Genomic DNA, 15,347 nt, shown 5'->3' with positions numbered 1-15,347 from the left:
GAAACACCCAACCGCTTCATGAATTTAGGATACGCAAATTACATCTCTCAGTTGGATAATGAAAACCAGTGTCGCCTAATAATGTGTTGATGGATGACGATTGTAATGAAGGTAAAGATGACGTCGCACTAGGCATGTGCGAGTCCGCAAACAAACCGTGTATGTGTGCTTTCGGCTCACTGATAACTATAACAGTGTATTTCTGCATTAACAGTTCAATATATGTGCGTAGTTGTCAAAATTAATCAAATTAATCCGTTTCATAACGGATGTTCGCCGAGGAAGCTTACTTGTAGAAGTTTGTGAGGATCAGGGATGTTTTCGGACACGTGCATCAGTCGCTCCAAACATAGACAATACAAAATCATGTTCTGTACGATCAGCCCCTTACGCCTGTCATTCAGAAGTCAGAAAATTTCAGATTGGACTGTGAATCTAAAGCGCTTCTCATTTTGTGGATGAAAAAAACTGTGCAGCGTTTAAAGGTTATTTTTATTGATTCAAACAATTTACCAGAATTTCGGGTCTGATGTGTGAATTGTATCTTAATGGTAAAAAGACAGAACACTGTTGCTTGTGTGAGCAGCTCAATTGTGTATTTACCTGAAAAGTGACAATCTGGTAATATTATGATAATTTGCCATATTTATTGTGTGAAAGGACTTACAATATGTACAATATAATGAATCTCACAAAAAGATGTTCAGCCATATTTCATCCCAAAATCAAATGAAACCTTTTTTAGGATGATGTTTTTAGGCACAATAAGATTTTTATTTTATTTTAATTGTGACATTATTTTCATGGCAATTAAGCAGATTTCACTCCAAATTCTCATTAATGTAATGCAGAATTGTTTTATTCTTTCCCCTACTATATCCTATATTAATTGTTCTATTTTATTCACACATTTCTTGATATTTTATTATATTACATTTTTTCTATATTATATATTTTTATTATGCGTGTATGTCCATAATTCCTTGTTGGTTCTGTTTCTGGGATGAGGAACTAAGAAAAACATTCCAAAACATTCCATCATATGTATGTGACAAATAAAGAACAATTTATGATAACAATTTCAGCATTATTGTTATAAAAACCCTACTTTGGCAAATACTCATTTTAGGAGTGTCTTTTCATATTTTAAAACTGATACGGTCAGAAATGTGCCTAGTTTGAAGATCTCTCGTTTTGTTCTGGTCTACAGTTGGAGAGGTGACTGCTGGGAAGGCTTCACGCAGCCTGGCGCAACACATCCCAGGTCCAGGTGGCATGGAGGGCATGAAGGGGGCGGCTTCAGGTGTGGTGGGAGAGTTGGCACGGGCGAGGATAGCTCTGGATGAGAGAGGGCAGAAACTAGGCGAGCTGGAGGAGAGGACAGCAGCCATGATGTCCAGCGCAGACTCCTTCTCCAAACACGCACATGATGTGAGATGATCACTTGCGATTCAACATGCAAATTTCATGCAAAATTAAGCAAGCTTGCATTTTTTTTCTTGTTTCCGCAATTGCTCTGCAAAAAAATGCTAACCTGAAAGGGGGGAAAGTAATTTTTGGCTAAAAAGTGTCCTGCCACTGCATTGCAGTGAACTCCGTTGTGGTTTGCACCTATGCGAAGCACCAGGACACCTGGTTTTATACAAGTGTTTTAAAAGGAAAGAACATTTCTGTCACAAGGCTCATTTGAGCGACAGATAGGGTAATATTTAATATTGAATGATATCTCCCAATCATTCTTCACGACATACACTTGCCTGCTGCCATTTAAACCTGTTGCCAAAAGCTGCAAGAGAGACACAGCTGGGTCCTTCCTGCAGTTTGGTGGACTTTATATCCCCATTAAACAGTACTGCAATATTTTACATAAAATGTTAATCAACTTTTATGCCACATGGTTTATTTATGCATAGATGTACCCCTAATAACAAAAAGATATAATGACTAGTACTTAAGGATCATTGATTTAATATTTTTACAAATTCAAAGGCAAATTCCCATGTTCACAGTCATGTTTTCTCAACTTCACTTTGAAATAAAAGTTTTGAAAGGTACTGTATATATTTATAAATGAGCAATTAGTAAGTATTAGTATTTATTATTAAATTACATTTTATATACATTTCTCTTTGACATAAAATACAGTATTTTTTAATGTGTAAAATAATTAAATTAGTTTATGTCCCTCAAACTTTAACATAAATATATGGACATAAAAATGTAGATTTTTTTTAATAGATTTTTTTTTATAGAATAGTTGTTCTTTCCTAGCTAGTATTGGGCTTTATTGGTTTAAAATGTCCAGCCTGTTACACATTACATTGTGGCCAAAGTCCATAGAATTCTGACTACAATAAATACATTATGAATGATTTACTGCCATTGTGTGAATGAAATGTAATCATGTAATCAATAAAAAAGTGACTTTTTTATTGATTACATGATTACATTTCATTCACACAATGGCAGTAAATCATTCTGAATTTATTGTTTCTCCCTAATTCTTCTTTTTTATGTTTTAAATGTTCCTTTCTAAAAAATAAAAAAAAGCCTATTGCTTATATTAGACCAGCCACTAGTCAGGTGGCTATAATTACATGGAAAATTGAGAGGCCACACAGCATTTGACCACTGGATTTACAGAAAACATTTATATTTTGCAATCAACCCCTGAAAAACACATTATTTTAATTGTCACTCAGTGAGTCATTGAACCATGTATTGCTATGTCTTTGGAAGGCATTTGTCTTTCAAATACATTTTTGTTATAGGTTTTTATTTTTAATTTATTTTTTATACTTCAATTTTAACTATTTATGTAATTAATGCATGTGAGACCAGAACCACAATTTGAGTAATTAACTTTATTATAGCAATTACTTGGTTTTGTTTAACTCAGAAACATGAAATGTGAATGTATCTGCTCTGCTAAAAAACTAACTTTTAATATATAAAAACATACTTTAAAATTAACTTTAATTTTGTAATTTACCAGTTTTTTTTTAAAGTTATTATTATTATTATTATTATTAATCAAATCAACCCAGCTGCAGTTGGATTGATATTACTTGGAATGCTCAATAAAATAAAATAAAATATGATTTATGAAAATGAACAAGAGAGTACTTGCAAATGACCTCTTCTTTTGTAAATGTCCCAATTGGTAGAGGGTGTGCAATTTTCAAAGAGTTTAATTAAACGTTCATGTTATATATTTTGGTTACATTTGTGAGTTAATAAAAGCTTAACTGGTTGAGTGAACATAATATCTAAATATCGATTAATCGACCGATATAGCCCTGAATCGAATCGAATCGCAGAATTTTTTGAGGTATCGGCAAATATCGTATCGCTGGCTGAGATAATCGATATCGTATCGTAGCGTGATGAACTGTCCGATTTACACCCCTATAACTGTCACTGAAACTAAATACATCATGATCATTGGTGGGTTTTCACTGCAAAGCAAGAAACACAAAAATGCTGCAGATATCACAACAATTTTTGAGAAAGCAGCAGCAAATTCAGACATTTTAGACCACAAAAATCTGAAAAGCTCCTGCTGGGACTGATATTTGCTTTCGTTGTGTTGATATTGAGTAGGTTGGTTGGCAGTAGTAGGTAGGCACTAGGTTTTGAGATGCCAAATGATATTTGTGTTGGATAATTTTCACAGAGGGTAAACCATCTGTCTTTCTTCACCAGATAATGCTGAAATACAAGGACAAGAAATGGTACCAGCTCTGAGGTCCCTGCAGGGAGTCAGCGGACCTTCCTGTGAAGACAGCAGATCCATCATCTCTCCTCCGTTTCTTCCTTCTCTTCCTGTATCTCTCTCTCTCTCTCTCTCTCTCTCTCTCTCTCTCTCTCTCTCTCTCTCTCTTTCTCTCTCTCTTTCTCGCTCTCTCTCTCTCTCTCTCTCTCTCTCTCTCTCTGTGATGTCCAGAGACTGCCACTCTCGTCACGCGGCATTGCCTCGAGCTGAGGAGCTGCGGAAAGACAAGAGGAGACAGGAGGGGAAGGAATGGGACAGGCGAAACGCATCAGGGCGGGATTTCCTTCTCTTCTCGGTGGCAGTTGAGTTTTCCTCTCCGTGTATCTTGTCTTGGAGTTGGGAGAGGGGGTCCGTCACTGGTGCTCCCCCCTGTCTCATACCTTCATCCGCCACGCTGTCATTTTCACTGCCATTCTATCTGCAAAGAAACTACAAAAAAGGATTGTGTGAATGAAACGGGTCAGAGGGACATGACAGAAGGAGGTCTAATGTCTGCATTGCCAAGCTTAATGCTTCTGATAATCTGTCACTAGAGCAAGAAAAGATTGCATGTCTAGTGATTTCATTTAGGAAAGTAGTGCTTTTTCTTGTTTTTACGAATTAGAGCGAATCTCATGAAAATATTTCACCCCAACATCAATATTTTGCATAAAGGAAATGCTATATTTAGGAGGCAGGTGTGTTCTTTAAGCAAAACATTTCGTGTTCATTTTGATTTTAGGGTGAAACGCAACCTTAATTTCATGAGATTCACTCAGTAGTCACGTTAGCTATGGAAAAGGCCGGATTGTCTTACATAAGGTGTGATGAAGTACCATTTAATTTCACCTCTAAAGGGCTGGAAGTTGCTGTATTTACCACATATCATGTGATTATTTTGCCATATGAAATTGCAGACAGGCCCGGGCAGTGAAGCTGATCTGATCATGCATCATATTGTTGGTTCTTTCGTCTAAAGGACGTATCGGTTTACACTGATCAGGTCTCAAAAGAGCTTTTAGGGAAGAGCTCTTGACTTTGATGTACACTATACGCTGCGATGACACTGGAGAACGATGTTCATTTTAAATGTATAAAGATGTAAAGAACGCATAGGTGAATCTCACAGAAACATGTCTGGCTCATATTTCACCCCAGAATTAAAAAAGACAAAATATATTTAGCATAAATAAACGTTTTTTTGCATTGTGTTTTAAAGCCAGAAACAAATTTAACAGTACAAATACTACCGTGATGCATACATATTTCATTTAAATAAATACAAAATTGACTTTTTTTTGCTCTACAGAATACAAATCTGGCTAATTGTCATAAAAAAGGCTTCGTTTTCTGTAAACAAAGTCTCATTTCGTATTTTTCCGATTTTTGGAGGTGAAATGCGACCCCGACATGCTCTCAACCGTTTACACCTGTGTGAATAACTGCTGAATGTCTGCTGGTTATATACAGACAGAGATCCGAAGAGCATCAATTATTTTTGTTCTGAAGGAGGGAACGCGAGCGAGAGTTGGGAAGTGTGAGGCATGATCTCGAATTATGTGCCTTGTGATGATTGACATGTCAGAAACCCTCCTACGGACGAGAGCACTGAATCTTCATATGCAAAACAGGTTCCTCTTCCCCATTTCCCACGATGCAAGGAATCTCGCGGCTCATGGGGGACTCAGTACAGCACCGGGTGACCTCCTCATCCGAAGTACACGAGACGAATGGATTTTCTCCGTGTATTTTCTAAGAAGCCTTTTTGGATGGACTAATGCATGAGTTTGTCATCCTCACAGAGAGGTGAATATATCTATCTCTGTGTTGGTTGCTGCAGTGGAAGTGACCACTAAATGTTCAATGCAACTCATACTCTCGATCAGCAGCACCCCTCGGACACGTGTCGTCGAGAGGGGGTTACCTTCTGCCTTTGCTTTGCGACCCATGAATATATGCTAACCTCGACTCGTGTGCGTATACGTGTGTGTTCGTGAACATACATGTGTGCAAGAGTATGTGTATGCTCACGTTTATATATAAACTAAAGATACAATATATTTGAAAGCATATGTTTTCTTTAAGTGTGTTTTCTTATTTATGAGGTGCAAGAAATTGCTGCTATTTGTGTTGAATACGGGGCGTCCGTCAAATCTGCAGACGCTTGGTATTTTCCTTCTGTTTTGTTTTGTTTGTCACATTGCTGCCAAATGTTGTAAATATGAATACTTCTGAAGACAAACTTGAGAGTGCTGGCAACGCAAAGTGATCTGAATAGACCAAAAAGAGTTGCTTTGCTGTGGAAGTTTTTCTCATGTTCCTTATAATTTAAAACATAAGTGTCATGACACACACACACACACACGCATATATACGGCAAACCACTCCTTGTGTTGCCATGGTGTTTGTGTAAATATCTACCAAAATAGCCATTTTCACTGTTGACCAACTGAAAATCTAATCCAGCTTGCTTAATATATTTTTCTTTGCTATGAGCGGTTGTGTGGTCTTGCACTATGTGTTTAATATTATAATGACATCAGAGTCATTTTATTATTCATATTTTTGTAGTTAGTATTCTTTATTTTCTTCAAGAAGGACCAAACTAAGACAGATGCTAAGTGTAAATGAGGTGGCTCACACTCTCAGATTTGTCCTCATTGCCAGTTTAATGATATAATTTCAGATATTTACAAATTAATACTTTTTTTCTATTATTTGGAATGAAAGGGCACATTTTAAGATACTAAATAAACTGGTTATGTATATATTCTCACTGAGTCAAACATGAAACCTTTTATGGTGAGCCATCTGCTTAAGGAAGGAAAGACGACCTGAAGAATCTGAAATCATTGGCCATCTCTGTACTGTCTGTCCTCTGATTTCTCTTGCACAAAAGGCAGCATGATATCGTGTTTACAGACTTGAAACATCCATATACATTATATTTGGGCTTTTTTTCTTTAGTCCTGCTAGTGAGATATATTTCCTCTCTTTTATTGGTTATTATGAAGGCGAGAATACTCACAGCATTGTTCTTTGAGTTCCCATGAACATGCCTAGCTGAACTCCTGAAGCACTGTCCTTGAAAAGGCTCGGTTCTAGGAGTTCTCGGGTTTGATTCTCCGTGAGGTTCATCATTGCCGACTTCTTGTACAGTTTTATTAATCAGACTTTCACATGAATGTTTGTCTTAATCTGCTGCCACCCAACAATTTAGGAAACATGTTTATAGACATAACTGTGCAATGGAAAATAAATGTAACAGAAATATTTATTTCCAGCCGTTTTGATTCCACACTTCATTTTACATAATCTGGCCACTAGATGTCACATTTTTACAACTCTAGTTGATTACACATATTTTACCCCTTAAAAAAAAAAAAGGAATAAATGTATAATCTGAATAGAAACTAGAATCTTATATATATATATATTAATTGTGATTATTTGCATCTAACACAAAAGATTGTTTATATAATACACACACACATATATATATATACATATTTATAGATACACGTACACACACACACATATATATATACAGATATTTGTACACACACACATAAAAAAAAAAAAAACCTTTATGTTAGATGTGAATAATGACATTATTGACAGCCTTAACCAAAGTCAGTTTCAATGTTGCCTTACCCATTATTTCAAGTGTTAGAAAATGCACTAAAGCTGATATTTTATAGCAATTAATCATTGATTTAACATAAAAATGAACAAACTCCTTTTGTTCCAACTCAAATTGCTACCATGACTCTTATTTTTTACTTGCCTCAGTAAAAACAATACTAATAGCCTAGGCCTATTTAAACAATAAAATGTGTGTATAAAATGTCAGATAAAACTCAAAATCTGCCTGTGTGGTCTTTATTGGGCGATTAGGCCATTTGGGCAACTGATAATGCTCTGGTCATAAAAACTGTTTTTTTTTTTTTTTTTTTGGTCAGCCATTAAACAATAAGTAATGTAGAGCACTTTGACCTCCGTTGGACTGACGGTCTAATTAGCGCTGCAGTTCCTCATACGGCCTGCAGGGGGATTCAAAATCAACCAGAGCAACTACGAAAGGCGCATCAAGGGGAGGGAAACTTCAATTTGGCGTCTAGCGCTCCGTTGAATTACTTAAACTCTCTCAGTCTGCCTGGAACGGTGCTCAGCGGCAGCTGCATCTCCTTTGTTTTCCTTTATCTATGTTTATTTAAGGATCCGATCAATGGAAAATAAACCGACGCGCGGAAGAAAGCGACTCTCACTGACACTGGATACGAACGGCGTTTCAGACAGTGATGATCTGATGCTCTGAGGTCCAAAGTGAATCTGCTGATAGGAAACAAGCGTCCATCTCCAACTTACAAGCTGCGAGACTCCAAGAAGATCGGATATGTTATGAAATATACACTTTTACGACGGGATTTTAACCATTTTCGTATGCCAAACCTTGCATTCATTTCATGTCCGATATGACAGGGCAAGTTATCAAGGCATTGAGGTAAATTTGATGCACTTTAAACTTTGTTTACATTGATGCATATGAGATTTAGTCTTTCTTCATCTGTTTGGGGGAATGTAATCGTTTTTTTTTCTGCCTTTTGATCGTGAATTCAGCACTGGAAAGTCTTGTTTACTAATGATGGATTGACATACAGCACTGAAGATGTGAAGAATGTATCACATGGACTTTGGGAATGTCCAGTGATTTGGGAATGATGAACAACGGACCCACTATCGTCTATGAGTGGCTGAAAACCCTCCAGCTGTGTCAGTATGTGGAGTCCTTTATTGATAATGGGTATGATGACCTGGAGGTGTGCAAACAGATAGGAGACCCTGACCTGGATGCCATCGGTGTCATCACACCACACCACCGGGAAAAGGTCCTCCGGGCCGTGGAGAGACTCCGAGATGAGGACAAGAAGGTGGCACCAGGACTGTATTTCACTCTTGAACCCATTCCACATGGCACATACCCGAACACGCCTCAAAATAGTGAGTGCAAACAGAAATGCACCAAGTCATGGGTCAATTCTACCTGGGACAGTCCCAGGATTGGACTCTCCAATGAAACCAAAGCACTAGAGAACCACAAGGAGCCGGTGGTGTATCCTAAACTCAAGCTGAAGATAATGATAAGGGATAAGCTGGTGAAGGATGGAATAGACCTGAGCAAAATGCCCTACTCTTACAAAGTGAGTGCTAACCTTTACGTCATTATTGTCCCTGTCACATCACCTGAAAATGTTTGCACAATCTCTTTGTTTTGCAGCAGAGATGCTGACATTTTATTCCTTCCTTGAAAGGTTACCCGTTGGCTTGAAATTTACCCACCTTGTGTGTGTGTGTGTGTGTGTGTTTAGTATAGTTTTTGGGGTAATACACATCCAAGGGAAGTTGTGTCTGCAAAAGGCCTTGTAAATGTCATCTATTATTATATTTTATATTATATATTATATTTTCTTTCAATGGTTGACAAGCATCAAGCAAATTTAATGATAGCAAATAGGATGTACACACAATTTCTGTACTGAAATGCTGAATTACCTTATAATATTTACTCCAGATTCGCTTAAAACATTTGGCCGACTCTATAGGGCTGAATGCCCAATTATGCTTTTTGACCCATGCTTAAAATCTCAAAAAGTCAAAATAGTGTTGCTTGGAGAGGTAGCACAGTGAACATGGTATAGTTACTAGGTATCACATTGTCTTGGGTGGATAAATTGCATGTATAGGTTTATCTCAATCCAAAGAAAAGAGCAGTATGTAATATGATACATAAGTGTGTGTCATGTAGAGATGCTTGGGAAATGTTGTTAATCAAACTGCTGAGTAATCATAATCTTATTTCTAACGTCTTGTTGGTCAATTGTAGTATTGTAGTTCCATGTTGTGGCATGCTTGATGCTTCCCGACACGGATGATTTTATCCAGCCGGAGACGTTGGATTATTAGACAACCTTAATTGAAGTCGTTATTCATTAGTGCACTCCAGGGCTTTGAGAGCAGGCGAGTCTCCGCTCTGATCGATAACCCAGAGAGCAAGGACTGTAATCCATTATCTACACCGAATGCTATTAAAAGAGTTATTTACTGTACAGTTAACATCATCTGATGGCTAAGAACTTTTAAATAATAGGCAGGCTAATGCAATGCACGTTTAAGGGTTTAGAAACATTTCCTCAAGTAATTGCACTTGGCTGATTCAGATTTGGATTTATAGAAGTGATGTTTCATTCAAATGATTTTTATTGTGCAATGTGGATTAAACTGTATAAAGCGCAAACAAGTGCTTATAATGTTTGATCATTTCAAACATTCACAGTTTATTTGGCTTGTTTTCCAAATAAAGTAAAAATAGACATCCTTAACTAGATGTAGCCTATACTGTAAAAGGAAAATAGCATATTAACATTTGTTTTCATAAAATGTATTTCTAATAAAAAAAGTATTACATAATTTACATGTTTTTACATAATTCTAACAATTTAGTGATATCCATGTTTAAAACAATAAAAATGACAATTCAAGATATGTTCTTCGCAGGCTAGACTTTTTATTGTATACAATTTTGATGTTTTTACCGAGAAAACGAGAATTGATAAAATGGGTCTCGTTCACAAAAGATTTTGTGAATTTTTCGTATTTATACACATAGGAGAACTTCTCACGATAACTTCTCACGATAATGAATTTGTTCTGAACGTTGTTCGAACATTAATGATGGAGTTTTCTAAATGAGCGACTGCGTGCCTGAGGTCAGTAATTTGCATAAAACAGACCCAAACCATGTCCATATTAGGCCTTTATTGCACACCCATTTCCTTCGTCACTCTCAGCAAACAAGGAGCTTTCTAAAGATGTGTTCTCGCCTAAAAAGATAGAGCAAAAAGCAAGCTCCTCGAGCAATTCCAAATGTGCCATCCTCAAAACAAGTTCAAATGCAATAAACACCTGTTATACAGATCCAGATTACAGGTAAAGTCTCCTCCAGCACATCCCAAAGACTTTCAATGAATTTAAGGTCTGGATTCAGAGGTGCCGATTCGTGAGTGAAAATGATTCTTCATGCTCCCTCCCAACCATTCTTTCACAGTTTGAGCCTGATGAATCTTGACATTGTCCTCCTGGAATATGGCCATGATGTGTCTTCCTACACGGTTGTTTAAGAAATGAAAAGCTACACACTCCATCAATTAGGGTTAGAAGAACTGTTGCCAAACATATAACATGATAGAAACATAATAATCACTGTAATAATGATCCAATCATAGACTCTTAGGCATGTTTGGTTGGATTAAAACGAACTCTGGTGCGATTGCTCTGTTGGTGCGGGTCATTTGAACAAGTGTGAACGCTGCCACCAAACCCTGTTGCGCACCAAACAATCCATCCAAATGAACTATGGTGCGGTTTGATGAAATATGAACTCAACGTGGACCAAAGACATGTAAATGAACCAAAAACAGGAAGATGCGACCCTAAAAAGGCCAGAATGGTCAAGCATACCGTTTTTTTTCTCGTCATAGTCACAATGTTGCCCATCACAGTTCGGTACAGGCATCAGAACCACGTCTCCTCACAGCCGATCTTCGTTTGTGTGTGTGATGGAGGGATTCCTGCCGCTGTTTTGACACATTTTATAAGCTCTCCAAGAGCTCTCAGCTGGTCAAAATACCATCATGTGTCGGCTACGCACATAACACGAGCGCGTTTAGCCCAGAACACAGCATTGTTTTGAATGTTCGGTAAGTTCCGTCGCAAAATAGGCAATACGTCATAAAAGCCGACCAATCAGGTTTTGAATGTATCCCTATGCCTTTAGTTTTGGTATCTTTTGGTACGGTGATAAAAATGCCAATCTGAACCCTAAGCGGACCAGGACTAAATGTTGGGGTTTTTTTTGTCCGGACCAAGCGAACCGGACTACAAGTGTGAACACAACCTTAAGCATTTGCCTATTTAAACCCAAACAGTGACTTTTTTTTGGCTGGTTAAGATCCCCTAGATTTTTTTTGCACACGTGTGATTTCAGTTGTTCCAAAAAATTTTTTTTTTTTTATTATTTTTTCATAAATTTGGAATAAAATTTTTAACTAAACTTATTGACGAATCATGATTTTTTCGTGAAATCATTGTTTTTTGCTTCATAGTCCCACATTTTATAAGTAACAATTCAAAAAAAATCATTTTATTACAATGCACATTTTTCCTCCTCATATCAGTATATGCTAAACAGTCTTCATTAGCAGACTGGGATTTAAACAGTACACCATTCAGCGGCGTATCAACCTGTAGCAGTGCGGCTCTGGAGCGGTTGGTTGTCATGCCTCTGTCACTGGACTCCACCACCGCTTCTGTTCTCGTCCGAGTCGTGTTTCCATTCTGCTGTCTTATCAGCACATTTATCTGCGACGAGTCTCTGGTGACAGATGGCTTCATCATGCTTTGAGCTTAGAGAGCCATTTAATGTCTCATGTGATGCCAAAGTCCTCATTATCATTACTGCCATTTGCATTTGTAAAGAGTGGCCCACTTTTAAAATGTTTTCACTTGCTTCCTTGGTTTCACAGTATGTGAACTGCTGCCTCTCAAATTGTCTTGCAAATGAGATGCTGCAACTAGCAATGTAGTGCGCTTGAGCAAGCTTGTTTTAAACATGTATTTGTGGTTTTCCAGACTTTTACTAAAGCATACCTGTGGACTGAGAAGAATTTGTTAACATCACATTTAGGGCTTAAACAAATAGTTCACCCCAAAATTATTTACTTACTCTAGTTGTGGAAACTCCAAATGGAAATGGATTTTTTTTCTTTTTCTTTTGAAGAATATTCTTGCAGATCCTTTTACAACAACAGTTCATAGTGACCGCAATATGACAATCTTCTTCTTCGCCAAAGCTCTGAAATCTTATTTGTGTCCATGGTTAAAAATTGTCTTTAGAAGTCATTCCAGGTTTGACGTCCAGGACAGCAAACGCCATTAGCCCTAGAATGAAGAATGATATTTGAAAACTATGGCGGATATGTTTATTTAACAAGGTCTTTAAATGTTCTTCTGTGCCTCAAACAAAGCTACTTGGGTAGTGCACAAGTCATATGAGCGCCTTTATGATATTTTTATGGTCCATTTTTTTTATTTGACAGATGTGGTGAGTGTGAGTGAACTGTGAGGGAAATTTCTCCTTTGGTATTCTATGGAGGGACAAAGGCCCTGTTTACACCTGGTATTTTGGTCGATCGGATCACAAGTAGACGAGGGAGAAACACACCCGTTTACACCTGGTAATTGAATCTGTCTCTTTTGTCCACTTTCAACCTTTTCTGTCCTGATTTCTTCGAAGGTGACGGTCTATAGGCGGGAAAATCTATGGGCTTTTTCAGATCTTTCGAGCTAATTGATTAAACAAGCTCGTGCAATTTACATATCAACGTGAAAGGAGACAACAGAAAAACATCCGGAGAATAATGTTTAAGCATTAAGCCGGTAGGCGGAGATTAGGCGTCTTTTGTGGCCGTTCAACCATGTTTTGACCACATGAGCGTCTACACCACGAAAGAAATTCAGTCGAATGTGTTTTCGACTACCTCTGGAAGTGGTCGAAAGTGGGAAATGTTTTAGACCCTGTTTACACCGGTATTTAGCGTCAACCACTTGTGATCCGAACGACCAATCGACTCGCATATGATGTACAAAAAACGATTTAGCAACAGCCCAGCGTGCCGACAGCCCACCTTGATCCGTAAACGAGATCTGAAAAGCCCAAACAACAAAGCTCCAAAACACCGCTTAACCAGATTAGTGGCTTTGTCAGAAAATATAGTTTCAACAATATAGCTCAGAAGGCAAAACAGCACGTCAACAAGCCTGGGCGATTTGAAGAGATATTAATTTAAAAGGTGAGGGATGAGTTTGAAGAGATATTAATATAAAAGGTGAGGGATGAGTTATGCATTGAAGTACAATAGGATTAGCTGTGAGTTCAACCTGAGCAATTTCCTAAAGCATAGTATGGTATTAACGCACCTTAATACCAGTTGTAAACAGGGCTAAAGTGAATAGAATCGCTTTTTAGATTAAAGGGGGGGGGTGAAACACTCAGTTTCAGTCAATCTCATGTTAATCTTGAGTACCTATAGAGTAGTATTGCATCCTTCATATCTCCAAAAAGTCTTTAGTGTTATTATATTTATAAAAGAAAGATAGGCTGTACCGAGTCTTTCCGGAAAAAACCGAGCGGCTGGAGGCGTGCCTTGTGGGCGGAGCAAAAGAATCACGACAACATTAACTATACGTGATCATGTTGTTTACAGTACTTGCTGTGCTTACGCGATACAACACAGACATTTGAAGCAGTTTTACTCACCACCTGCGGTTCCAACGCACGACCGTGAACCTTTATCGTTGGGACCGCTCCATCCTTAAGCATTAGAAGATCTGCAAATCCGGCGTCGAACTGGGCAGCGCAGCCGATGACTTCCCTAAAGCCGAGCACAGCGCTTTGATGGGCGTACTGCTTTCGCTCTCTCGCTCTGGTCTACGGGTGCGCACGCGCCCTTCCGGGAGAAGTGCCCTTAGGAGCCGTATTAAGGAAATTCCGCCCCATCTGACGTCACACACGCCCATACTCGGAAAAAACTTTACGAAACTTGTGACAAACCGGAAGGAGTATTTTTGGCACAGAAATACTCCATCAAACGTACAACTTAATTTTTGAAACTTTGTCCATGTTTAGCATGGGAATCCAACTCTTTAACAGTGTAAAAAACTCAGTATGCATGAAACAGCATTTTGTTGAAAATGCATACAGCAATTCAACAGCAATTGTTGAAACAGCATTTTGGGGAAACCCCCCCCCCCCCATTTAACTATACCTCAACATTTGTGTCTGGCGAAGTAGCCTAGATCACGTATGAAGTTGATTGTCGCTTTTATTCTGTCTGACCTGCATTATGAAGTGCTGTGCTGGCATATGCTTAGATGAAATGCTCTTTTTTCCAAACTAGTCTTTCCAAAAAAAGCTTGTGTAACCGAAGCGCGTGTCACAACGGATGAATCCTGTCTGGTCAGGGTGAGCAGGTCCTTCTGGCATGTGGCAAGAGGGATCAAGGCATCAATTGCATATTCTTTCTGGCTTCATTAGTGAGTCAGAAGGAGCCTGCCTCTTTACATTACGAAGCAGCATCCTGATTTTTATTCTACATGGCACACTTTTAACTTGAGGTTGAAGTGCTTTGTGCTGTTATGCAGCTATGCTTTAGGAAATTGGTTGAACTCACAGCTAACCCTATTGTACTTCAATGCTTAACTAATCCCTCACCTTTTATATTAATATCTCTTCAAATCGCCCGGCTTGTTGACGTGCTGTTTTGCCTTCTGAGCTATTTGTTGAAACTATATTTTCTGACAAAGCCACTAATCTGGTTAAGCTGTGTTTTGGAGCTTTGTTGTTTTGGCTTTTCAGATCTCGTTTTCGGATCCATGTGGGATGTCGGCACGCTGGGCGGTTGCTAAATCGTTTTTGTACATCATATGTGAGCCGTGTTACAAAACGCCTAACTAAGGGGCTTAAAACAAGTTTATA

General features: G+C 38.2%; 2 protein-coding genes across 5 annotated transcripts in view; both read left to right on the top strand.

Moving 5' to 3' along the window:
* stxbp5b (syntaxin binding protein 5b (tomosyn)) overlaps positions 1-5,838 on the top strand; it is a 43,073-nt gene extending 37,235 nt beyond the window's left edge. For all 4 annotated transcript variants that reach the window (XM_084392648.1, XM_084392647.1, XM_084392646.1 and 1 more), the window contains 2 exons: positions 1,211-1,431; positions 3,706-5,838. In XM_084392648.1, the coding sequence (XP_084248774.1) occupies positions 1,211-1,431; positions 3,706-3,747 (263 nt within the window). In that variant the 3' untranslated portion in view covers positions 3,748-5,838. The remainder of the gene's footprint in view (positions 1-1,210; positions 1,432-3,705) is intronic.
* Positions 5,839-7,754: 1,916 nt separating this feature from the next.
* The window catches only part of sash1b (SAM and SH3 domain containing 1b), a 116,075-nt gene continuing 108,482 nt past the window's right edge, over positions 7,755-15,347 (top strand). Inside the window, exons 1-2 of the mRNA XM_084394239.1 lie at positions 7,755-8,258; positions 8,375-8,955. Of these exons, the coding sequence (XP_084250365.1) occupies positions 8,455-8,955 (501 nt within the window). The 5' untranslated portion in view covers positions 7,755-8,258; positions 8,375-8,454. The remainder of the gene's footprint in view (positions 8,259-8,374; positions 8,956-15,347) is intronic.

Source organism: Rutilus rutilus, assembly GCF_951802725.1.
Source record: "Rutilus rutilus genome assembly, chromosome: 21".
Taxonomy (NCBI): Eukaryota; Metazoa; Chordata; class Actinopteri; order Cypriniformes; family Leuciscidae; genus Rutilus; species Rutilus rutilus.
Note: the sequence above shows the minus strand (reverse complement) of the source record. Positions and strands in the feature narration are given on the sequence as shown.